The 17,843-nt window shown below is 49.5% G+C and overlaps 1 protein-coding gene across 2 annotated transcripts in view; it reads left to right on the plus strand.

Annotated features, from left to right (window-relative positions):
- Positions 1-17,843, plus strand: part of ABCG1 (ATP binding cassette subfamily G member 1) — a 67,001-nt gene that overhangs the window by 6,848 nt on the left and 42,310 nt on the right. For both annotated transcript variants that reach the window (XM_058523156.1, XM_058523157.1), the window contains exon 2: positions 138-381. In XM_058523156.1, coding sequence (XP_058379139.1) covers positions 138-381 — 244 coding nt within the window. The remainder of the gene's footprint in view (positions 1-137; positions 382-17,843) is intronic.

The following is a 17,843-nucleotide window of genomic DNA, read 5'->3' on the forward strand; positions in this document are numbered from 1 at the left end:
TCTCATGCGAAGGCTCTCTGTCGTCCAGGACGTGTTACTCTAAATAATCAGTGACCTTAGCCTGATGACGAGTCCCTTGTGCACTTTCCCTTGATGTAGCTCATGACCTCTCTTGGTGCTTCCTCTCGTTTTTCCAGAATGCCAGCAGTTACTCTGCAGCAATGACGGAGCCCAAGTCGGTGTGCGTCTCAGTGGATGAAGTGGTCTCCAGCAACATGGAGGCCACCGAGACGGACCTGCTGAATGGCCATCTGAAAAAAGTGGACAACAACCTCACAGAGGCCCAGCGCTTTTCCTCCCTGCCTCGGAGGGCGGCGGTGAACATCGAGTTCAAGGACCTCTCCTACTCGGTCCCAGAGGGACCCTGGTGGAGGAAGAAAGGTAGGGAGGGGCTGCTGTGTGTGTTAGGAGGCAACAGGTTGTTGGGAAAATCTAGGTCTGGAAGTTGGGGGGCTGAGAGTCTCTTCCCACTCTGTCACTGCCGTGGCCAGTTTATTTAATTGCTTTATGCCCGATTTTGTCTCACCTATAATATGAACAAGTTGGCTTAGATGACTCAAGATTCATAGTGGCTCTTAAATTCTGATATGATTACAAAGAATTTCACAAAGGCTGACCGGTGTCCTGGTGCGCTGGCTGCCGGTGTGCCCTCGGGAGGTCCTCTTTACTGGATGCTGTTCATGTTAGTCTTTCAAGATGGGACTGTTTTTTAGCGTTTCAGAGCAAAATAGAAGATAGGTGCTCCCTCCCAAGTTTGAAGTGTTAGAAGGTAGCCAGTGACCTAGAGTGACTTCTCAGGAAACCAGTCATCTACGTTTGAGGATCTTAAAAGAACTCTCTCTTGGGTGGTGGTGGTGGGCTAAAAATAAAAATCAACTGTTGTCAAATGAGCCGTAGAAATAAAATAGAAGAGGAGAGAGGATGGAACTCCAGAAAGCCACACAGTACAGGAGTTTGTTGCCGGCTTGTAGCATGTTACCCAGAATTGACGACTGACGATATTTTGAGTTTTCTTAGCACTCTGGATATTCCTTTGCAACTCTAGATTCTCAAAGTGTGTAGAGTCAGTGCCTCCTTGGGTTGGGATTTCTTTTTCCAGCCTGACCTATTTCTTCCTGTGGAACTTCCTCCTCATCTCCCTCTGCTCTGTGCACCCATCATCCATCCATCTTTCAGGTGGGTGGGGGCCGACTGGGAGAGGACGTGTTAGACATCTCCAGGAAACAATGGTCCTTAGTTTCTAATGAATCATTTAAAACAAGTTGAAAATCTCTGAAGAATTAGGAACAATTCACAAAGTAACTCAGGTACCACTGGAATACTGTAATTTTTTAGGACTCTCAACTTAAATATTCAGTCCTTCTTTTTAAAGAACACCCACAAAGACTCTTTTTTTTTTTTTTATTTTTCTTTCTATTTGTTTTCCTCTATTACGTTCATTTTCTTTTTCCTACTCTCTTGAAGCCAAGCCATTGAGACTATTGGCATGCGCGGCACTCTGGACTCCTTGTACACAATTTTAGAACTTTGACTGGTCCCTGGGACCTGTGAGCCAAGTTGGTTGTTAGATGACTTTATGTCTGTATGCACAACCAGGAATAGATCCGGAACTTGGTTTCAACAGCTGATTGTATAGCACCGTCATCTGATACTTACAATTTCAGAGTATGCCAGCCTGTTTTGTTAAGAAAGAAATTCTGTGGCAGGCTCAGGGTGGGACCCATTCGTTTGAGCCTACTGAAATTTCAGCATAGAGTTATAGCCTTTTCCTTCTCAACTTGGAAAAAGATTTTACCGAAAAAATGCGGTATTTGTCTATATAGACAAATAGTGACAACCCTGTGAGTGACATGGATGGGTTTCTATCCATGTGTTACGTGTGGCCTTGGAAACGTTGTCATGGTGGTTGAAATGCTTGAATGGGTATCCTGTAAAGTGAAGATAGCTTGCAATGCAGAAATGCAAACATTTGAAAACTGTGGCAGAATCTTGGTTTGAAATCCAACACAGCAGGTGTGGAATGAAGAATGAAGAATATCATTTCCTAGTCAGGTCTGTGGCTTGTCAACCCTTTATTCTCTAAGTATTAGAATTGGTCACACTAGTTGTCAAAGTTAGCCTACAGTAATAGCTTCTTAATTAGTGAGGGAGGGGCCGCCCTTGGAAGCTCCGCCCAGGTGGCCACACTTGCCCTGCAGTAACCTTTGTGGGCTCAGGAGGGAAGGAGAGGAAGTGGGCCCTGAGGGACCTGCCTGCGAGTCGCAGATGGTTAGGGCTGGAGCGGAAGACAGTCATGATGGGTCTGGTGTGTCCCAGTTGCTGGTTTCTCAACCAGCAAGGCCTGATTTCCCTGACTTCCTCCCCGGCCTCCTCCTCTGCAGCAGCACCTGTGTTCACTGTGCCCTCCCTGCTCTTCCTCCTCCACAGGTGCCCTCATTGCCTTTGTTCTTGATACCCTGCAATTCAGAACGTAGGCAGTTTTTCACTCTAGCAAAAATTTCGGGTGGGAAATCTTTGTCTACCTTCTCCCTGAATAGAAAGGAAACTGAGTGGTTAAGAGGCTTATTGCCCATGTGCCTGAGCTAGTGAGGCAGGCCTGGGCCTGGGGTGGGGATTTCTAACTCTGTAGTGGGACTTGGTGCCCATGCAGTGCCTGGCACAAGGCCTGGGGGGCCAGGGTCCCTGTGGCTACAGGGGAGCAGTACTCCTCCTTGAGGCTGGGTGTCCGCAGGGCCTGCACTGCTGCTGCTTGGTGAGTCGGTTGCCCATTAGGCTGGAGGCTGCGTCCAGGGAAAGTGAGAGTTTTCCCGAATGAGGGGAGGTAGCTGCTGAAGCTTGTCTCAGCGCTCACTGCGCCCTTGTCACCAGCGGGCTCTTGAATGCTACATCTAGTAGGCTCAGAACTTGGGAACCATATTTCCCCAACAAAGAGCCACCCCCAGGATAGACAATAAAAGTAAGCATTAAGTCTGGACCCAGGCATCAGGGCTGCCCAGAGGGGGGAGTCCTTCGGGGGTTACGTGTCAATGCTGCCTGCTCCTTTCCTGCCCGGGTCCCCGCGCTCCTTGTTGGCTTCAGAGCCCACCCCTTCATGGGTTCTGTCTCCTCTCCCCTCCACGTGGGTTTTGTCTTTTCTACTTTTGTCCTTCTGATCACTGGCGATTGTCTCCGTCGCCAGCCATGATTAGGTGAAGCTGGGAGGTCAGATTCTGGCCGCTCTCTGCACTGCCCTCTTCTCACGGTGCCATCTTATGTTTGGCATCACCTCTGTGTGACACCAAGTGTGACCAGCCTTGGGCGCCGGAGCGTCTTCTGTTACTTTTCTCGCCATGTGAGTTTTGCTGTCTGTATCAAGTTTTTAATTTTTCAAAATTTCACCCTTACGTGTTGAGCCCCTTGTCGGGACTACACCGGGTTGGACGCCACGGCACGGAGCGGGAGCAGCGTCTCGGAACGTAGAGCTGACGCGGTTTCGAGAGGGCCTGGGCGTGTGGTGAAGGAAGGAGGAGCCTGAGAGCGGAAATGGTTTGCTCAAGGTCAGAGGCAACGCTGGGACCAGCTGTCTGGCTCCGCGTCCAGATTCCTTTCCATCACAAAGACACTGCACCACTCCAGCAAAGCCCAGGGAAGCCTTCTTCTCGCAGGATTTCTCCCAGAACATGGTGCCATGACACAAACTCAACACAGAATGCTGTAGCAAAGCTTGGCATTGTGCTTAGAATAATAATATAAACTCCTACATAATGACTTTAGAGAAAGAGAGCTTGGAAGAAAGGTGATGAGTGAAGTAATAGCAGTACTTTTAAGAAGGAGATGTCAGGCACCGATTCTTTGAAATCCGTGAGCTTGACGATTGCCAAGCATTGAACATGGCGTTCAACGAAACATCTTGTATTTTCAATTGTGATTACATTTTCACCATATGATTAATGATGTCTTTGGAGGAAAAACTAGATCATATAATAGATTCCTAGTAGAGAACATAATTGTGAAAGGAACTATTCTCAGGAGGAAAAAGTACACCCCAAGGATAATTTCACTGGCTTCTCATACAGTAATTACTTTCCCTCAAGGAATTCACTCACGTAGCATAAGTTGATGGGACAAATGATTTGGAACAATACGGACTTCGGTGCCGTCACACCGACTATTGTCTCAGGGGACGTATCGGAACAATCTAGTTTAGTTGTTCTCCTTCACCCCTCAGTGTCACTTGTTTTTGAAAGCAGCTTTTGCTTCCTGTAGGGTAAACACTACGTTGGTAACTTGAGGACGCCTTGTTGAGAGAGAATCCACATCATGAAATTCTTAGGTGAAGATGCGGGTGGTAAAGAGATTTGACACTTAAATAGCACTTTCTGCTTTCAGAGCCCATTCACTCAGGGTCTCTTTTTTATTGGGATGTGACTGGTCACATGACCAAGTGGAGTACTTGGGGTTCTCTAGATAATGCTGCCCCCCATGGAGACCAGCGCAGTAACCATTTGTAAAATTAAATAAGTTCTTTAGTCCACTTGGCTCAGAGGCCAATTCTGCCCTTTCACCCTGTGGAATACATGAGGCTCAAGGACGTGGCCCAGGTCACAGGAGCACAGACGATGGGACTTGAAAGGAGGTCAGTGGGGTTTGAGGCTAAGACCCAACAGGGAACCTAGGAAGCCCCTGGCGCTGAGGTGGGCACACCACTGGACCACCATAGCATGGATGTGCCTCACTCCACCTTAAAACCATTGGGGTTGCCTTGACTGTTAACGCTGACTTATCTTCCTTTGAATTGGCCTGCTCAGATGTCAGGCACCCTTTGCCATTCACAAGGATGCATACAGGAATTTCCTTGTCCTTTGCAGAGGCCCTAGCTGTCCTGTCCCCTCACCAGGGAGGTGTGGCTGATGTGTATGGCATGCTTTCACACAAACAGGTGACGTGATTCTTAGAAATTAAATACACCTCCCAAGATTACCTTGTGATGAAGCTTAGGTTGAGAACAAAAGTAATCATATCTGGGGCTTTAGAGAGTTTTCTTTACTATTGCTCAGCCAGGCCGTTGTCTCAACATGGTAACACTCTGGTGGAATGGAACAGCATCTCCTACTTTGAAATCCAACCCTCCAGCCTCATCCTTGCCAAATGCCAGGAAGGAGTTAAACATTCTGGGCAGGTCCACGGCAGATTATCTGTATTGGTTTGCTTCTGAGCTATAAAAATGAGTCTGAACACCCTTCTCAAATTCAAGTATTTTTTTCTCTTAATTTCCACAGCTATTTCACAGGGCCTGTAATGACAGGCTGGCCAAAATGAGTGGAATGTGCCAATAGTAAATCCCTTTCAGGAATTCCATTAAGGGAAGACTGGATTCCAACCAAGCGCTGGGTGACTTGATCCAACAGACTGCAGCAGGGATGGGCAGGGAAGGCCAGCTAAAGGAGGACTGTAGAAATCCCAAGGCAGCTGTGGGTTTTCAGAGGGGTAGGCTGCTCAGGTTCAAAGGAAGGTTTATATGCTCCTTCTTGGGAACAATCATGCTAAGGTGGGCTTTCTTTTGGGAGCAGAAGGAAATTGCTTTTAATACTTTGCCTTTGTCTTTATTGAGGCTGTAGCTAGTCTTACTGCAGTGTGGTGAACCTAAGCCTGGGTTGCAGGGGCTCCCTGCTTGAGGCTAGGGTGTTTACAATGGGGTCCGAATGGCCTAGGCTGCCTTGGTGAGAGCTCCTCTCTCCCCTCCTGGGGCCAGTTCTTAGGTACTCAGTACTTGGTGGCTCCTTGAGGCAGGCAGGCAGGCCACCACTCAGGCCCCTTTGGTGATGAGGTCTTCTGGAACAGTTCTGATCCTCTGCCTTAGAGGTTCCAAAAGAGGCTTTGAAAAAATGTTGAGGATCAGCAACTCTCATGGCTCCTGACAGATGAATGTGTAGTGACTATGTACAAAACCAAAAGGGTTTGCTAGTTTACAAGCAGAACTTTAACCCGCAGTGGTCTAGATGTTCCTCTTCTCCAGCCCACGTATCTTCTCCCTTTGAGCACGCTGCATGGAAGCCAAGCCATCATCAGCTGGGACCTGGGATCAGAGATGCATGATTCAAGGGTGTGGCACCGTCAGGCTTGACAGCCCCCGTGGATATGGCTTAGGTGGCCCTGCCAACATTGGCCTCAAGGTCTCCTATTCTCCTTCGCTTCGATGTGTGGCCACCCTTGTTCCCTTCCGATTGGCGGGTTCTTTATTCAGGCATGCCTCTACTTTGTCATTTTCCCAGAGAGCATGCCCGTTCTTGAGCCATCTGGTCTCTTCAGTGCAACTTTGCAGGACTGTGCTCCGCTCAGCGGGGGTTGGTGTCACTGTTTCACTTTTTGAGGACATTCTTGCCACACTCATTTTCACCTGCTGAGTGGGTGCCTTCCTGCCTGCCTTTAACACCTCAAATGTGCTCATATCTTGAAAACTTCACATTCTTGAACTAAAGTCCTCTCTTAGAAACCAGAACCTAATCCTCCAAGGCCAAGAAATAACCCCAGGTGACACATTGCAGAACACGAAACCATTTCTTTTGTTTATAAATCGGCAGGAAAAAAAATGTTTAGTAACCATACACCTGCTCTTTTTGAGTTCAGTTCTAGAATCAACAGATTTGCTTATTTAAGAAACAAAGGTCACCACGAGGGTCAGATTAAATATGTTTAGAAAGAATGAACTGTACAAAGTAGGGGTTTGTAGAATGGAGGTGCATTCCCTGTCAAACTCATGCTGAGGAGGTTCCACAACCTTTATAGGAAAGTTGACCCTCAAATAAAATATATCTAATACCACGTGGTTTTGCCCATTCTATATGAGCAAAGGCATCAAGAGGAGTTTTGAGAGTCAAGGATGGTGGCTGATGGGCCTGCAGGGATCTGACCCTCAGCCGTTAGTTTCACCTCTGGCTTTGCCAGCTGTGTTATTCCTAATCACCTTTATGGTCTGTGGGGTGAATGGCATTTGGCGTCAAAGTTAAGACATGCCAGAGGGACTTCAAGACTGTGAACTGTTATGTCCAACTGAGACCTATATCTAGAGCCCGAATCTTGGAGCTCCCTAGTCTGACCTCTCACTCATGAAGCAATCCTTCTTGCCTCATCCCCGACAACGGGCGGCCGGCCTCTGTCTGAGCACTTCCAGGAACCAGAGACCGACACCTCCCTGTCATGTTTGCACAACTCTAATTGTTTGAAAAGTCTTTGTCTGTTAAGCTGAAATCTGAATTCAAGTAATGTTCAATTGTTGATCCAAGTTCTGCTTTTGGGGACTCTGCAGAACATGGACAATCTTGGCCTTGAGATGAGCTCACATATTGGGAGGAAAAAAGCCTAACCAAGTACTAAACAGTAACCAAGTGCATCAAGACCCAGCAAAGGAGGAAATAAAAAGCATGTGGCCCTTGGAGGAAATGAGGCCTGGGTCCCGCCCTGGGTGTGGGCATCATGGTGGCATCCATGGGGGGCAGGGCAGCGAGCAGGAGCCCCTGCTGGAATGTCCTTGCTCTCCGTTTATAAACTGCTAAGGATGGAGCTCAAGGGGAGAGCAGATTATGAGTCACTCTTTCTGTTTCCTTTACCGTCATAGGCAAGCTGATGCACCCGTGCGAAAAGTCCCGTGGCTTAAAATCTCAATGGCCAATCTTGAAAGTGAACCTTTCAGCAGGAGTTTTATGGGATTTCTCTGTGGTTATTTCTGCCTGCTCACTTTTTAAGGGGAAGTGTTTATTTTTTCATTAAAAATAACTGTTTACTAAGGAAATGCTCTTTGCTTTAGCACATTGCATCCTTAAGCCCTCATAGAAAAGCCATGGGGGCACATCAGAATGGACATCTTGCCCAGGATGAAAGGAGGCTGAGAGGGAGGTGGCTGTGGGATTCAGGCTTAAACCTTGTCTTAACTCGCAGCCTCTCAACAAGCTCCTTGGAGAACTCATTTCCCTTCGTCATTTCTCAGACCTATGTAAAAGGAGCAGTGTTAAGTCTTCTGTGCTCATGACATGCACAACCCCAGACCCTGGTGGCAGCAGAGGTGCCACCAAAGGCCTCCCCACCTCCTGGGGAAGGGGGTTCCAGATTTCCTTCACGGGCCAGTCTGCGGGGCAGATCTGGCATCCGTCCTGTGTCGGGAACTCTGTCCACCTGACTGAGGGCTGTGCTGGGCACCTCTGCTCGCCCTCATCCTCGCCCTCCAGGATGGGGTTATCGGGCCACCTGTCCTGTACTCACATGTTCCTTACAAGGGCGATGAGACTGGTTCGTCTCCAAGGAACGAATTCATTCTGGCCAATTTCCACCTGCAGGCTTTCTGGAAGGTGAGGCTGTGGCTGGCCGGCGGCCGAGGCAGCAGCCCTTCCGCGGGCTTTAAATAGAGTAAAAACCCATCCCTTTCCCTGGCTGTGCCAGTGCTGACACGGCGGGCCCGGGGCGCAGGGTGACGTTTGCACTGTCCCCGCCCCCGGCGGCCGGGTACACCTGCTCTCAGATGTAGATCTGGCCGCGGGTCTGGTGGCGACTGCCTGCAGGACTTGCGTGTTTCCTGGGAACCCTAAATTCTGAATGGTTGGATGACAAGAGCACACCCTGGCGCGCGTGCGCAGTGGCCGCCCTCGCGCCGCCGCCGCCGCCCGCGCCGAGGTTACTCTCGGTCAACGCTCGCTGGTAACCTCGGCGGCGCGGCGCGATTGGCTGCGCGCGCGGCGCTGTTGCTAAGCGGGAGCGGAGCAAGTTGAGCAACTCGGTCCCGATGCTGCAGGCTCTTGGCCGGCCAGGGCCTCTGCCTCCCCCAGGCCGAGGCCGCCCTTGCAAGTGGGACCCCTGGGGGTGCAAATCCCCATGCTCCACCCTAGGTCCAGCCAACACCTGGGCCCAGAAAGTGCGAGAACCTTTCCAGGAGCCTAATTTCAGTCTAGAGGAAGTCACTAAAATGGATCTGATGAATGGAGATACTTTTTACCAGATGCTTATTATTTTGATATCTATTTAGGCGTAATTGGGAGACCTCGCTGGAATGGAAACAGCACAGAGATATTCAGAAAGGACATCCTCAGGAAAATGGCTGGCATCCTGTGTAGTGTCTGTGTCCTTGTGGCTTTCATCACAGCGGGCAGGCTTCACAAATTTTCCAGGCTTCACAAATTTTCCAGACTTCTATTTAAAGTGGAAGGTAGCACCATTAGATCAGGTCGCACATGTTTTCCAAGAGACAACCGATTTCTGAATCTTTATGAAACATTCTGGTTTTGTTTTCGGTTCACCCTGTGGGTGAAGCGATAAGAGGGAGGGCCTCTTGGGTTGGGCCAGGTAGGTTCAGCTGGAAGCAACCAGCTGCAGTTCTTCTCCCCGGTCAGCGTTTAAAAATGACCAGGGCAGTTTTTGGATTCCTGGAATTCCCCTTAGAAATCTGAAGTGGCAGATCCCGTAAGCTGGCTGGAATCCGCAGTGTCACACTGCAAGACTGCAGGGTCCGTGCTCCCTGCTGAGTCACTTCCATCCTGGGCATGTTGGCCAGGCAAGGAGGAGTAATAACTGAACTTTCGCATGTGTTTTCTGTAACATCTTGTTGTTGTTAGTGCTGATGATTCCGACTCCTAGCGACCCTGTGGACAACAGAGCAGAAGCCTGCCCGATCTTTTTGCTCCATCCTCTCACCTTACAGCGCCACATTAGACAACGCTCCACTGCTATCCATAGGGTTTTCGTGGCCAATTTTTTCAGAAGTGGGTGGCCAGGTCTTTCTTCCCAGTCTGTCTTAGTCTGGAAGCTCCGCTGAAACCTGTCCACCACGGGTGACCCTGCTGGTATTTGAAATACTGGTGGCATAGGTTTCAGCATCACAGCAACAGGCAGCCGCCACAGTATGACAACCGACAGACAGGTGGTGTCGTTCCCTGACCAGGAAAGCAACCCAGGCCGTGGCGGTGAGAGCACCGAATCTTAACCACTAGACCACCAGGGCTGGCTCTTCTGTAGCATCTAGCACACATTTCTTTTGAGAACCCATAAATGTGATAATAAATATAAACATGACTTCTACCAGTTGGGCTCCATTCCAGCGCCTCAAAGGCCTGGGACTGCCTTGGTGGAATTAAGGTGCCGTGCTTGCCCTCCCTGGGGACCAGGGCCTTCTCAAAACACCAGGCTGGTCTGTTCCTTTGGGCTTAATTTAGGTGTGCTATGAAAGGTTAAACACCGTCATTCATATGTTTTGCTCAACCCTTTGGGTCCCTGACAAAATGCAAGGAGACCAAGAGCTAAGCATTTTTCTCGTAGTCTTGGGTTTTACTTGGTTGCTTATTTGATTCCGTGATTGTAGAGTTGATATTTTTGTAAACCTACGTAGAGATTATAGTTCTCAAGTCTTGGAGACTCGCTGAGCTGAAGTTGGGTACGGGAAGTTAGAGACGACGGTGGGTAACTTTTATACAATAAATTCTCGTGTATGTTTTCCTGAGGTTTTGCTGATGAGGTGGCTGAAAACCTTTGGAAAAGGAAGGAAGTGCACATTTACAATGACAGGGATGTTCCATTACTATAAACAATAACGATGAGTATTGCTAACGTAGGAATACACTCTAGGCAAAGTCTGGCTGAAAAGTGGGGAGCCCGTACGTTTAGTTTCATATTTTATCACAGACCCTGTTAAGACTCGCAAAAGGAAGCTTGTGGGTTTCCTGTTTCTAAAGACCTGGGTATCAGCTGGTCCAGAAGATGGTTATGTCCTAATTGGTGTGAGCAGGGCGCCATCTAATCACATGTTTCTAGTCTCGTCCCCATTAAGCTGTCACAAATGCACTGTGTGCCCTGGGCCAAACCATAGAACCTTTTTTCATCTTTGATTTTTATCTGGCTTAGAGGGGAGGATGACGATTATCATCTCATCCCTTTCTCTCTTCCTAGGAGTGTTTTGTGCTTTTTCTTATTTTTTTTTTATTTTTTATTTTTTTGGTGAAGAAGATTCATGCTGAGCAACAATCTTCCTCTTTTTTTTTGTTTGAGGAAGATTAGCCCTGGGCTAACATCGGTGCCAGTCTTCCACTATTTTGTATGTGGGACACTGCCACAGCATGGCTGATGAGTGGAGTAGGTCAGCGCCTGGGATTCAAACCTGGGCCGCCGAAGCGGAGCACACAGAACTTTAACCAGTCGGCCACAGGGTCGGCCCTTGTTCTGTGCTTCTTGATTTCGGAATGGGATGTGTCTCTATAATATAAATTTCAGAGTGCTTAGCCGGGCTGAAAGGACCCTCCTTGGCTCCTTTCCTGCTTACCTCCCAGCCTCTTTTCTCCGCAGCCACTCGGCCTGGGCTAGCCAGGGGGAGCTGCCAGTTGAGAAAGGGGTCTGCTCGCTCAGTATTTGTGTGCTCTTTGCCTGGGCCATGCCCTATGCCAGGAACCCACCCTGCCCCCCCAGGCTTGGGGAAGCCTGCCTTCATTCATCCTTACCTCTGTGGCCAGCGTCCTTCCTGGGTACCTCTGTACCCCTCTGCCCTATAATCATGGCAGTCAGCACACAGTTTTCTGTTTTTCTTCTTCTGAACTTCCGAATAGGGACTATGTCAGTTACGCCTTATCTGTGTGGCCCAGCCCGGGGCCTGGCTCCGCATCGACACTCAGTAGATTTCTGCTGCCTGAATGAATGACATAGCAAAACCTGAATCACAGCCGAAGATCCCGTGCCTTCACCCCAGAAGAGAAGTGGGGAGGAAGGGCAGGAGCCTCGAGGAGATGGAATGTTGATCTTTCCTTGCTGAGTGGAGCCTGTGAGCCGTCTATGACTAACCGTCTTGGAGCTGGTTTCCGGGAGCTGATTCCTTGGGTCAGCCCCGCTACTGGCCTCACCTACAGCGTCATGGACGGGCAGGCGGGTATCACGTGGTGATAAGAGCCTGGATTCTGGGTCAGGCAGCCTGCTCTTGAATCCCGGCTCCACCCCTTACTGACCACCTGCTTTGGGCCTCGGTTTCCCCATCTGCAGAATGGGGCTGATGAGAGCACTGATCTCAGAAGGTCGGAATGGGGAGTGGCTGAGATCTGCTTACATCAGGGGCCGGCACACAGTGGGGCTCAGTGCATCTTAGTGCACAGGTCAAATTTTGCTGAAGGGTCAGTTTTTGTATTCTTGGCTATGTTCAGGATTTTACTTACGAATAATAATAATTGTAATAATCGTAATACTGGTATGGTATTTATTAGCTTATGCACAGTAGCTTAGTCTGTCTTCCCAGCCACCCCATGGGAAAGTTTTCTCACCATTCCCTTGTGGCTCAGAGCAGTGAAGTCCCCTGCCCAGGTAGCACAGAGTGCCATCTCTTACACAGAACCTGGGGTCTCTCATCCGATGCCCTCAGCTCTCTGCCCTCCCTGGGGAAGACAATTGACAAGTTCCCTGGAGTTGTTCTTCATGAGAATTTCTATACTGCTCCTTCCCTAAGGTATCCCAGTTTCCTGCTCGTGGCTACGATTAGGACTAAGTCAACCCCTACATTTCAGAGATGTGAATAAATGCCTCTTGTCGAAGACCCGTGAGCATCCATGGACCAGCTAGGTAGAGGTTCTGTTATTTCTGGGAGGTCTTCAAGAACTCCTAGATGGCTGGCTGATGACTGTTGCATCGCTGAGACTATTGACATTGAAGCATCTACATTTGTAGCCACTGGATGGAAATTTCCATGTTGGAACAAAGCTCCCAGCAACATTATACTTCAGAATTTGGCTCAGGAGGGAGGTTCGTGTAGGTTATCTTAGGAGGATGTGAGATTTTATCAGGTGCTGTGCATTTTAGTCTTGCGGCTAGATTTTCATGACTGAAAGTGAAAGATGTGCCCGCCACTCCAGCTGGCAGCCGTGGCGGGCCTCGGTGGTGAGCCACAGTCTTGGCGAGGCAGCGGCGTGGCTGGCCCGTGAGTGCTGTTCTTGCGTTTGCAGATGCTTAGTGAAATCCTGTCAGGTCGTGGTGTTGTAGAAAATGCATTTTCCTTCTTTTGCAGTAATTCTAAGTTAATGTGTATCAAGAAGGAGGTTAGGATGAGTTGAACTATACGTGGGGCTTAACTAAAATTTTCTCTCTTTCTCTCTCTATCTCTTTTAATAAGATGGTTCCAGGCCTCGCACCTTTTAGCATCATGCTTGTAGTGGAGGAGGGGTGGGTTTGGGAATGTGGGCTCCAGAATAAGAGAGTCTGAGTTCAAAACCCCCCTTTACCACTTGCTAGCTGGGCGGCTGGGTAAGTTATTAACCTCCCTGTAAAAAGGGCATCATCATCATCATCATCATAATGATAATAATAATCTGATTGGATCAAATAACTGATACATATGAAGCACCATGCCCGACATGCAGTGGTTAATAAGCAGTAGCCCCAGTCCTTATGAATTATTACATATGATGTAATAAAATAATGATAGCCTAGAATCAGTAGGATATATCAAAGGCTTTTCGTTGTCATTCTAAAAGTAAGTTTGGGGTAAAATTTCAGCCTTTAAAAATATAAGGAGAAGAGCTGGTACACAGTTATGGTGAATGTTGACTTAATGGAGTGTTTCCCAGACGCCAGGCATTGTTCTCAATGCTCACCCGCCACGGCCCCATGAGAGAGGAGAGGGGAGACGACGGGACTTGAAGGTCACAAGGCTGTAAGGCCTGTCTTAGACTGGGGCTCTGGTCCTGTGTGCTCATCGTGGGCTGTGAAGCGCCCAATGCGGGTGGAAGAGGAGGGCGGTGGCGCCTCCCCTACAGACTCGTTCTCGACGACGAAACCGAGGCCAGAGAGATGTAAGAGACAGGTTCAGAGTTCCCACGAGGGCCACTCAGACCCCGGGATCAAGTCCAACCTGACTGTCCCCCGTGCTCCTTTTTGCCCTGTGTCATGTGAAACAGATCGGTGATCACCCAGGTCCACAGCCATTTTTAGTGAACTTGAAACATTAAAATGTTTACTTCCTTCACGTTTGTGCCTTAAAGCATCGTTTTCAAGGAGAATGAGGCAGTGTCGTCAGAGAGAAATCTGATGAGCATGGGGGGCTGGGGAGTGGGGAGGCCTGCAGCCAGGTCTCCTGACCTGGCCCAGGTTAAACCCTGCTGCCCATCTTCGGGGGGAGCCAATAGTCGCGACAAGTGCAGGCCACACTCGCTCACACGTGGCAGGCGTGTCTGCTGGCGCCACCTGAGTGACCGAGGGCAAGGAAGGCAGTTAGGGGTGAATTCAGCCGCTTTGTCACTTTGTCAGCACAGGGCTTGGGCAAGCTTGCCAGAGGAAAATGGGGCACCGGGGTCTGGAATGGCCCTTGCGGCTGTCTGCAGCCCAGGGAATAAGCACGTGGATCTGTGGGAATATTGTAATTCTGGTGGTTGCAGACTCGTGAGAGCATCACCCACGTGCAAGAGTGACTGCTTCTCGGGATGCTGAGGGAGATGCCCCAGGCTGGGCCGCCAGGGTTCATGAAAACCAGTGCAAAATGGGCATTCGTCTTTCACCAGGACGTCGATGGGCTCGCTGTAGACTGAAAGGGGAGAAGGTGTCAGAGCTGTTTCCGTCGGGAGTTTGAACATCCATAGGGCTTTAATAATTTTATCCTGTTTCCTAAAAATTCCGCCGTGTTGAGATTGCCCCTGGTGCTTGGTTACTTGTTCTACAGCCATGCCTGTCATTGAGAAAGTGGAAGAGTGAGATAAGTTTCTAAGAAACAGAGGGCCAATGATACAGTCGATTCTGGTGCATTTTATTGTAGGCAAAATTATCAAAGTGTGTGCCGTTCTTACTACTGTATTTTGACTCTCTGAGTTTCCATTAGGGAATATTGGATTTTTTTTTTCTTTTTTGCTGAGGAAAATTGGTCCTGAGCTAACACCTGTTGCCAATCTTCCTCTTTTTGCTTGAGGAAGATTGGCCCTGAGCTAACGTCTGTGCCCATCTTCCTCTACTTTGTATGTGGGATGCCACCACAGCGTGGCTTGATGAACGGTGTAGGTCCGTGCCTGGGATTCAAACCTGTAAACCCCAGGACCGACAAAGTGAAGTGTGCCGAACTTCAGCACTGCGCCACCGGGCCAGCCCCTGGCTTTTTTTTTTTTTAATTTACTATGAGAGGGGAGGAGAGTGGTGTAGCAGTTAGGAGCGTAGATGTCTGATATGCAGAACAAACGGTAAATCTAAGGACAGAGGTCAAAGCTAAGAGATTCAGGAGGTGAATCAGCTGCTGGGAGAACGCTGACCTTTTAGGGGGCTCCTTCATTCTGCTCTGGCTCTTTTGTTATTTCTCACCTACCACCTCCATGGGTCCTCCCAGAGCGGATAGAGGGAAAGTGGCCCACATCTGGTGTTTTGATTGTTTATGCCTCCAGAAGCATGAAGTGACCAACTAGGGCAGTGGTTGCAAACCTGAGTGAGCACCAGAATGGCCTGGAAACACAGGTGGCCGGGCGCCACCCAGAGGGTCTGATTCAGCGGGTCTGGAGCAGGCGAGAGATGGCGTGTCTGATAAGCGCTGGGTGATGCTGAGGCTGCTGGCCCAGGGACCCCACTCTGAGGACCACTGAGCTAGAGCAAAGAGCAGCTGATGGCCACACTGACGCTTTAAAAGCTGGAGCAGGCAATGACCACGCCCACACTTCCACTGGAGGCCAGGGGAGTTGGGGGAGGGAGAAGGGGACCAGGCTCAGGGCTCTCAGGGTCTCAGCAGCTCCAGGGCCCACACTCAGCTTCCCTGGGGACTAGGATGGTGGGACAAGGATGCAGGCACTGCTTTGTGTGGGACTCAGGGCCGGGCACAGTCTTCTGAGCCCCCCACCGTAGACCTGGGGAGCCTGTCGGCCCTTCCTCCACAGGGGAGTAAAAGCTCACTGTCCCCTGGGGCATCTCTGTGGGGACAGCAGGCTTCCGGACGCTGGGCAACAGGGCAGGGATGCCTGGATTCAGCAATTTATATTATTCTTAGTTCAGAGAATGCAGGTTATATTTTTATCTTCATCTGACCCAGAGAACCGTGTTTCAGATGCCTCCGTGTGTGTGTGTTTATGCTCACTGTGCAGGACAAAGATCAAGTTTCCTTCTGCTTGTTTGTAAAACCTATTCAAGCCCCCAAATAAGGCTGTTTTGATCCCTGTCACCATTCGATTTATCCACTGGCCAGTTCCTCTGTGGAGTCTGGAAGGAGGGCTCGTGTGAAGGGATGTGTGTCGGCCTCAGGGTCCCTGGGACTGTCCAGACAGAGGTGGGAGGGCAGAGAGAGGTGCACCCAACCTGGCTGTTCTCCTCCCTCATCTGTAAACCCTCCTTATCTTTGACTAAAAGAAAAACTGCTCTCTTCTGGCTAAAGCATGTCTAGCTAAAGCGATAAAGTCGTCTGCAGAGGCTGAAGCCTGAGGTCGGCCTGGGTGGGGAGAGCGGGGCTGGAGAGACCTGGGGACCTGTGGGTATTCAGGATGGACATCCGGACCCTGACCTTCTCCTTTTCCCTCCCGGTGACGGGTTCCAACACAAGCCTCCTGAGTCATTTTCTCTGTTTTTAGTAAAACTCAATCATAGCAGGATAAGGTTGGGATTTCCACAATCCTCTGCACCAGCTCCAGGGAGCAGATAAGAAACAAGGGCAGTAGACACACTCATTGCTTTGCCAATAAGTCGGTGCATCTAAAAATCTTCAGAAGTTCGTTCTCTTAGGCACGACATTCCCTGCAGTCTAGTGTACAGAATCATCTTACGTTGCAATCCCCGCTCTTTTTTTGGTAAAGAATTTGAGCCTATTCCTCGTTTCACAGATGGCAGATTCTGAATTGCAGGGATTGTAATTCATGAATTTTTAAAGTTCTACTTGGAACACGGAGGTGGCCCTGATGGTTGGAGCGTGAGCTGGGTGATGTGAAGGCTTCTTGCTCTGTGCTGAAGGGCAGGGGCTATTTACATGGCATCCCGTTTCCCTGAAACAAAATGATTGACAACACAAAAAGCTTGGAAAACACCTGCTGAGAGCTGACAGTGAGCTTCCCTGCTGGGGAAGCACTTTCACATGCAGAATGACTGTGGGAAGAGAAAACCCCAAGCCTGCTGGTGGAACTTGAGGTTCAGAGAGGGTTGTTGACTTGGTAGGAGTTGTGCCAGGAGGGGTGAGTAGAAACCAGAAGTGTGAGCTCCACCATTTCCCGACTTGCTTGCTGAGAGTGGCCGCCAAGTAAGACAACCCTGTGCCTGGCAGTCTTGGATCCCCTAGTTGTTGGCCGAGCTCTGCCCCCCAGATGCCTCCTGGAATTCAGGCCCATCCTAGGAGCTGAGCGTCTGAGTGAAGAGCGGTGTTTGCTGGATCTGTGTCCCTGGGCCTGCCCCTGGGGCCTCCTCCAGTGAATTCTGGATGCCCTGTGCTTTGTTTCAGAGTGTGTAGGATGAAGCAAACTTCAAGATCACAGGACTTTTGAAAGTCCGTAAATGGAAGAACCAAAGAAAATGGGATTTATGTAAAAACTTGAGCTTTCGATTGGCTTGTGTATAAGCCTGATTTAGATGGAAGCGCTTGGATTAGGGGTTTTGTCGTCCTAAAAATGATAAGGAACTGGAAAATCGCATTCTTCTCTAGTTGGCTTTAGGCATTCAGTCCAGATAAAGGGATTACCAAATGAGGGAAACAGAACATCTCAACCCCGGTTTGCATCATGATGCTGCCTGGACGATGCGCTCTCGTGGAGAGTGGGATCCTTTCCTTTGTAAGCTGGGGCTTGCCGTGCATCCTACGATTAGCACAGACAAGATGGCCAGCCAGGGGACCAGAAGAGGACAGGACAGATGGGAAAGCAGAAACAAAGACTGAGGCTGGGTTCGCTTGTGTGAGGGAGGCATGGAGAGGCCGG

The sequence above is a fragment of the Diceros bicornis genome, chromosome 27, assembly GCF_020826845.1.
Source record: "Diceros bicornis minor isolate mBicDic1 chromosome 27, mDicBic1.mat.cur, whole genome shotgun sequence".
Classification (NCBI taxonomy): domain Eukaryota; kingdom Metazoa; phylum Chordata; class Mammalia; order Perissodactyla; family Rhinocerotidae; genus Diceros; species Diceros bicornis.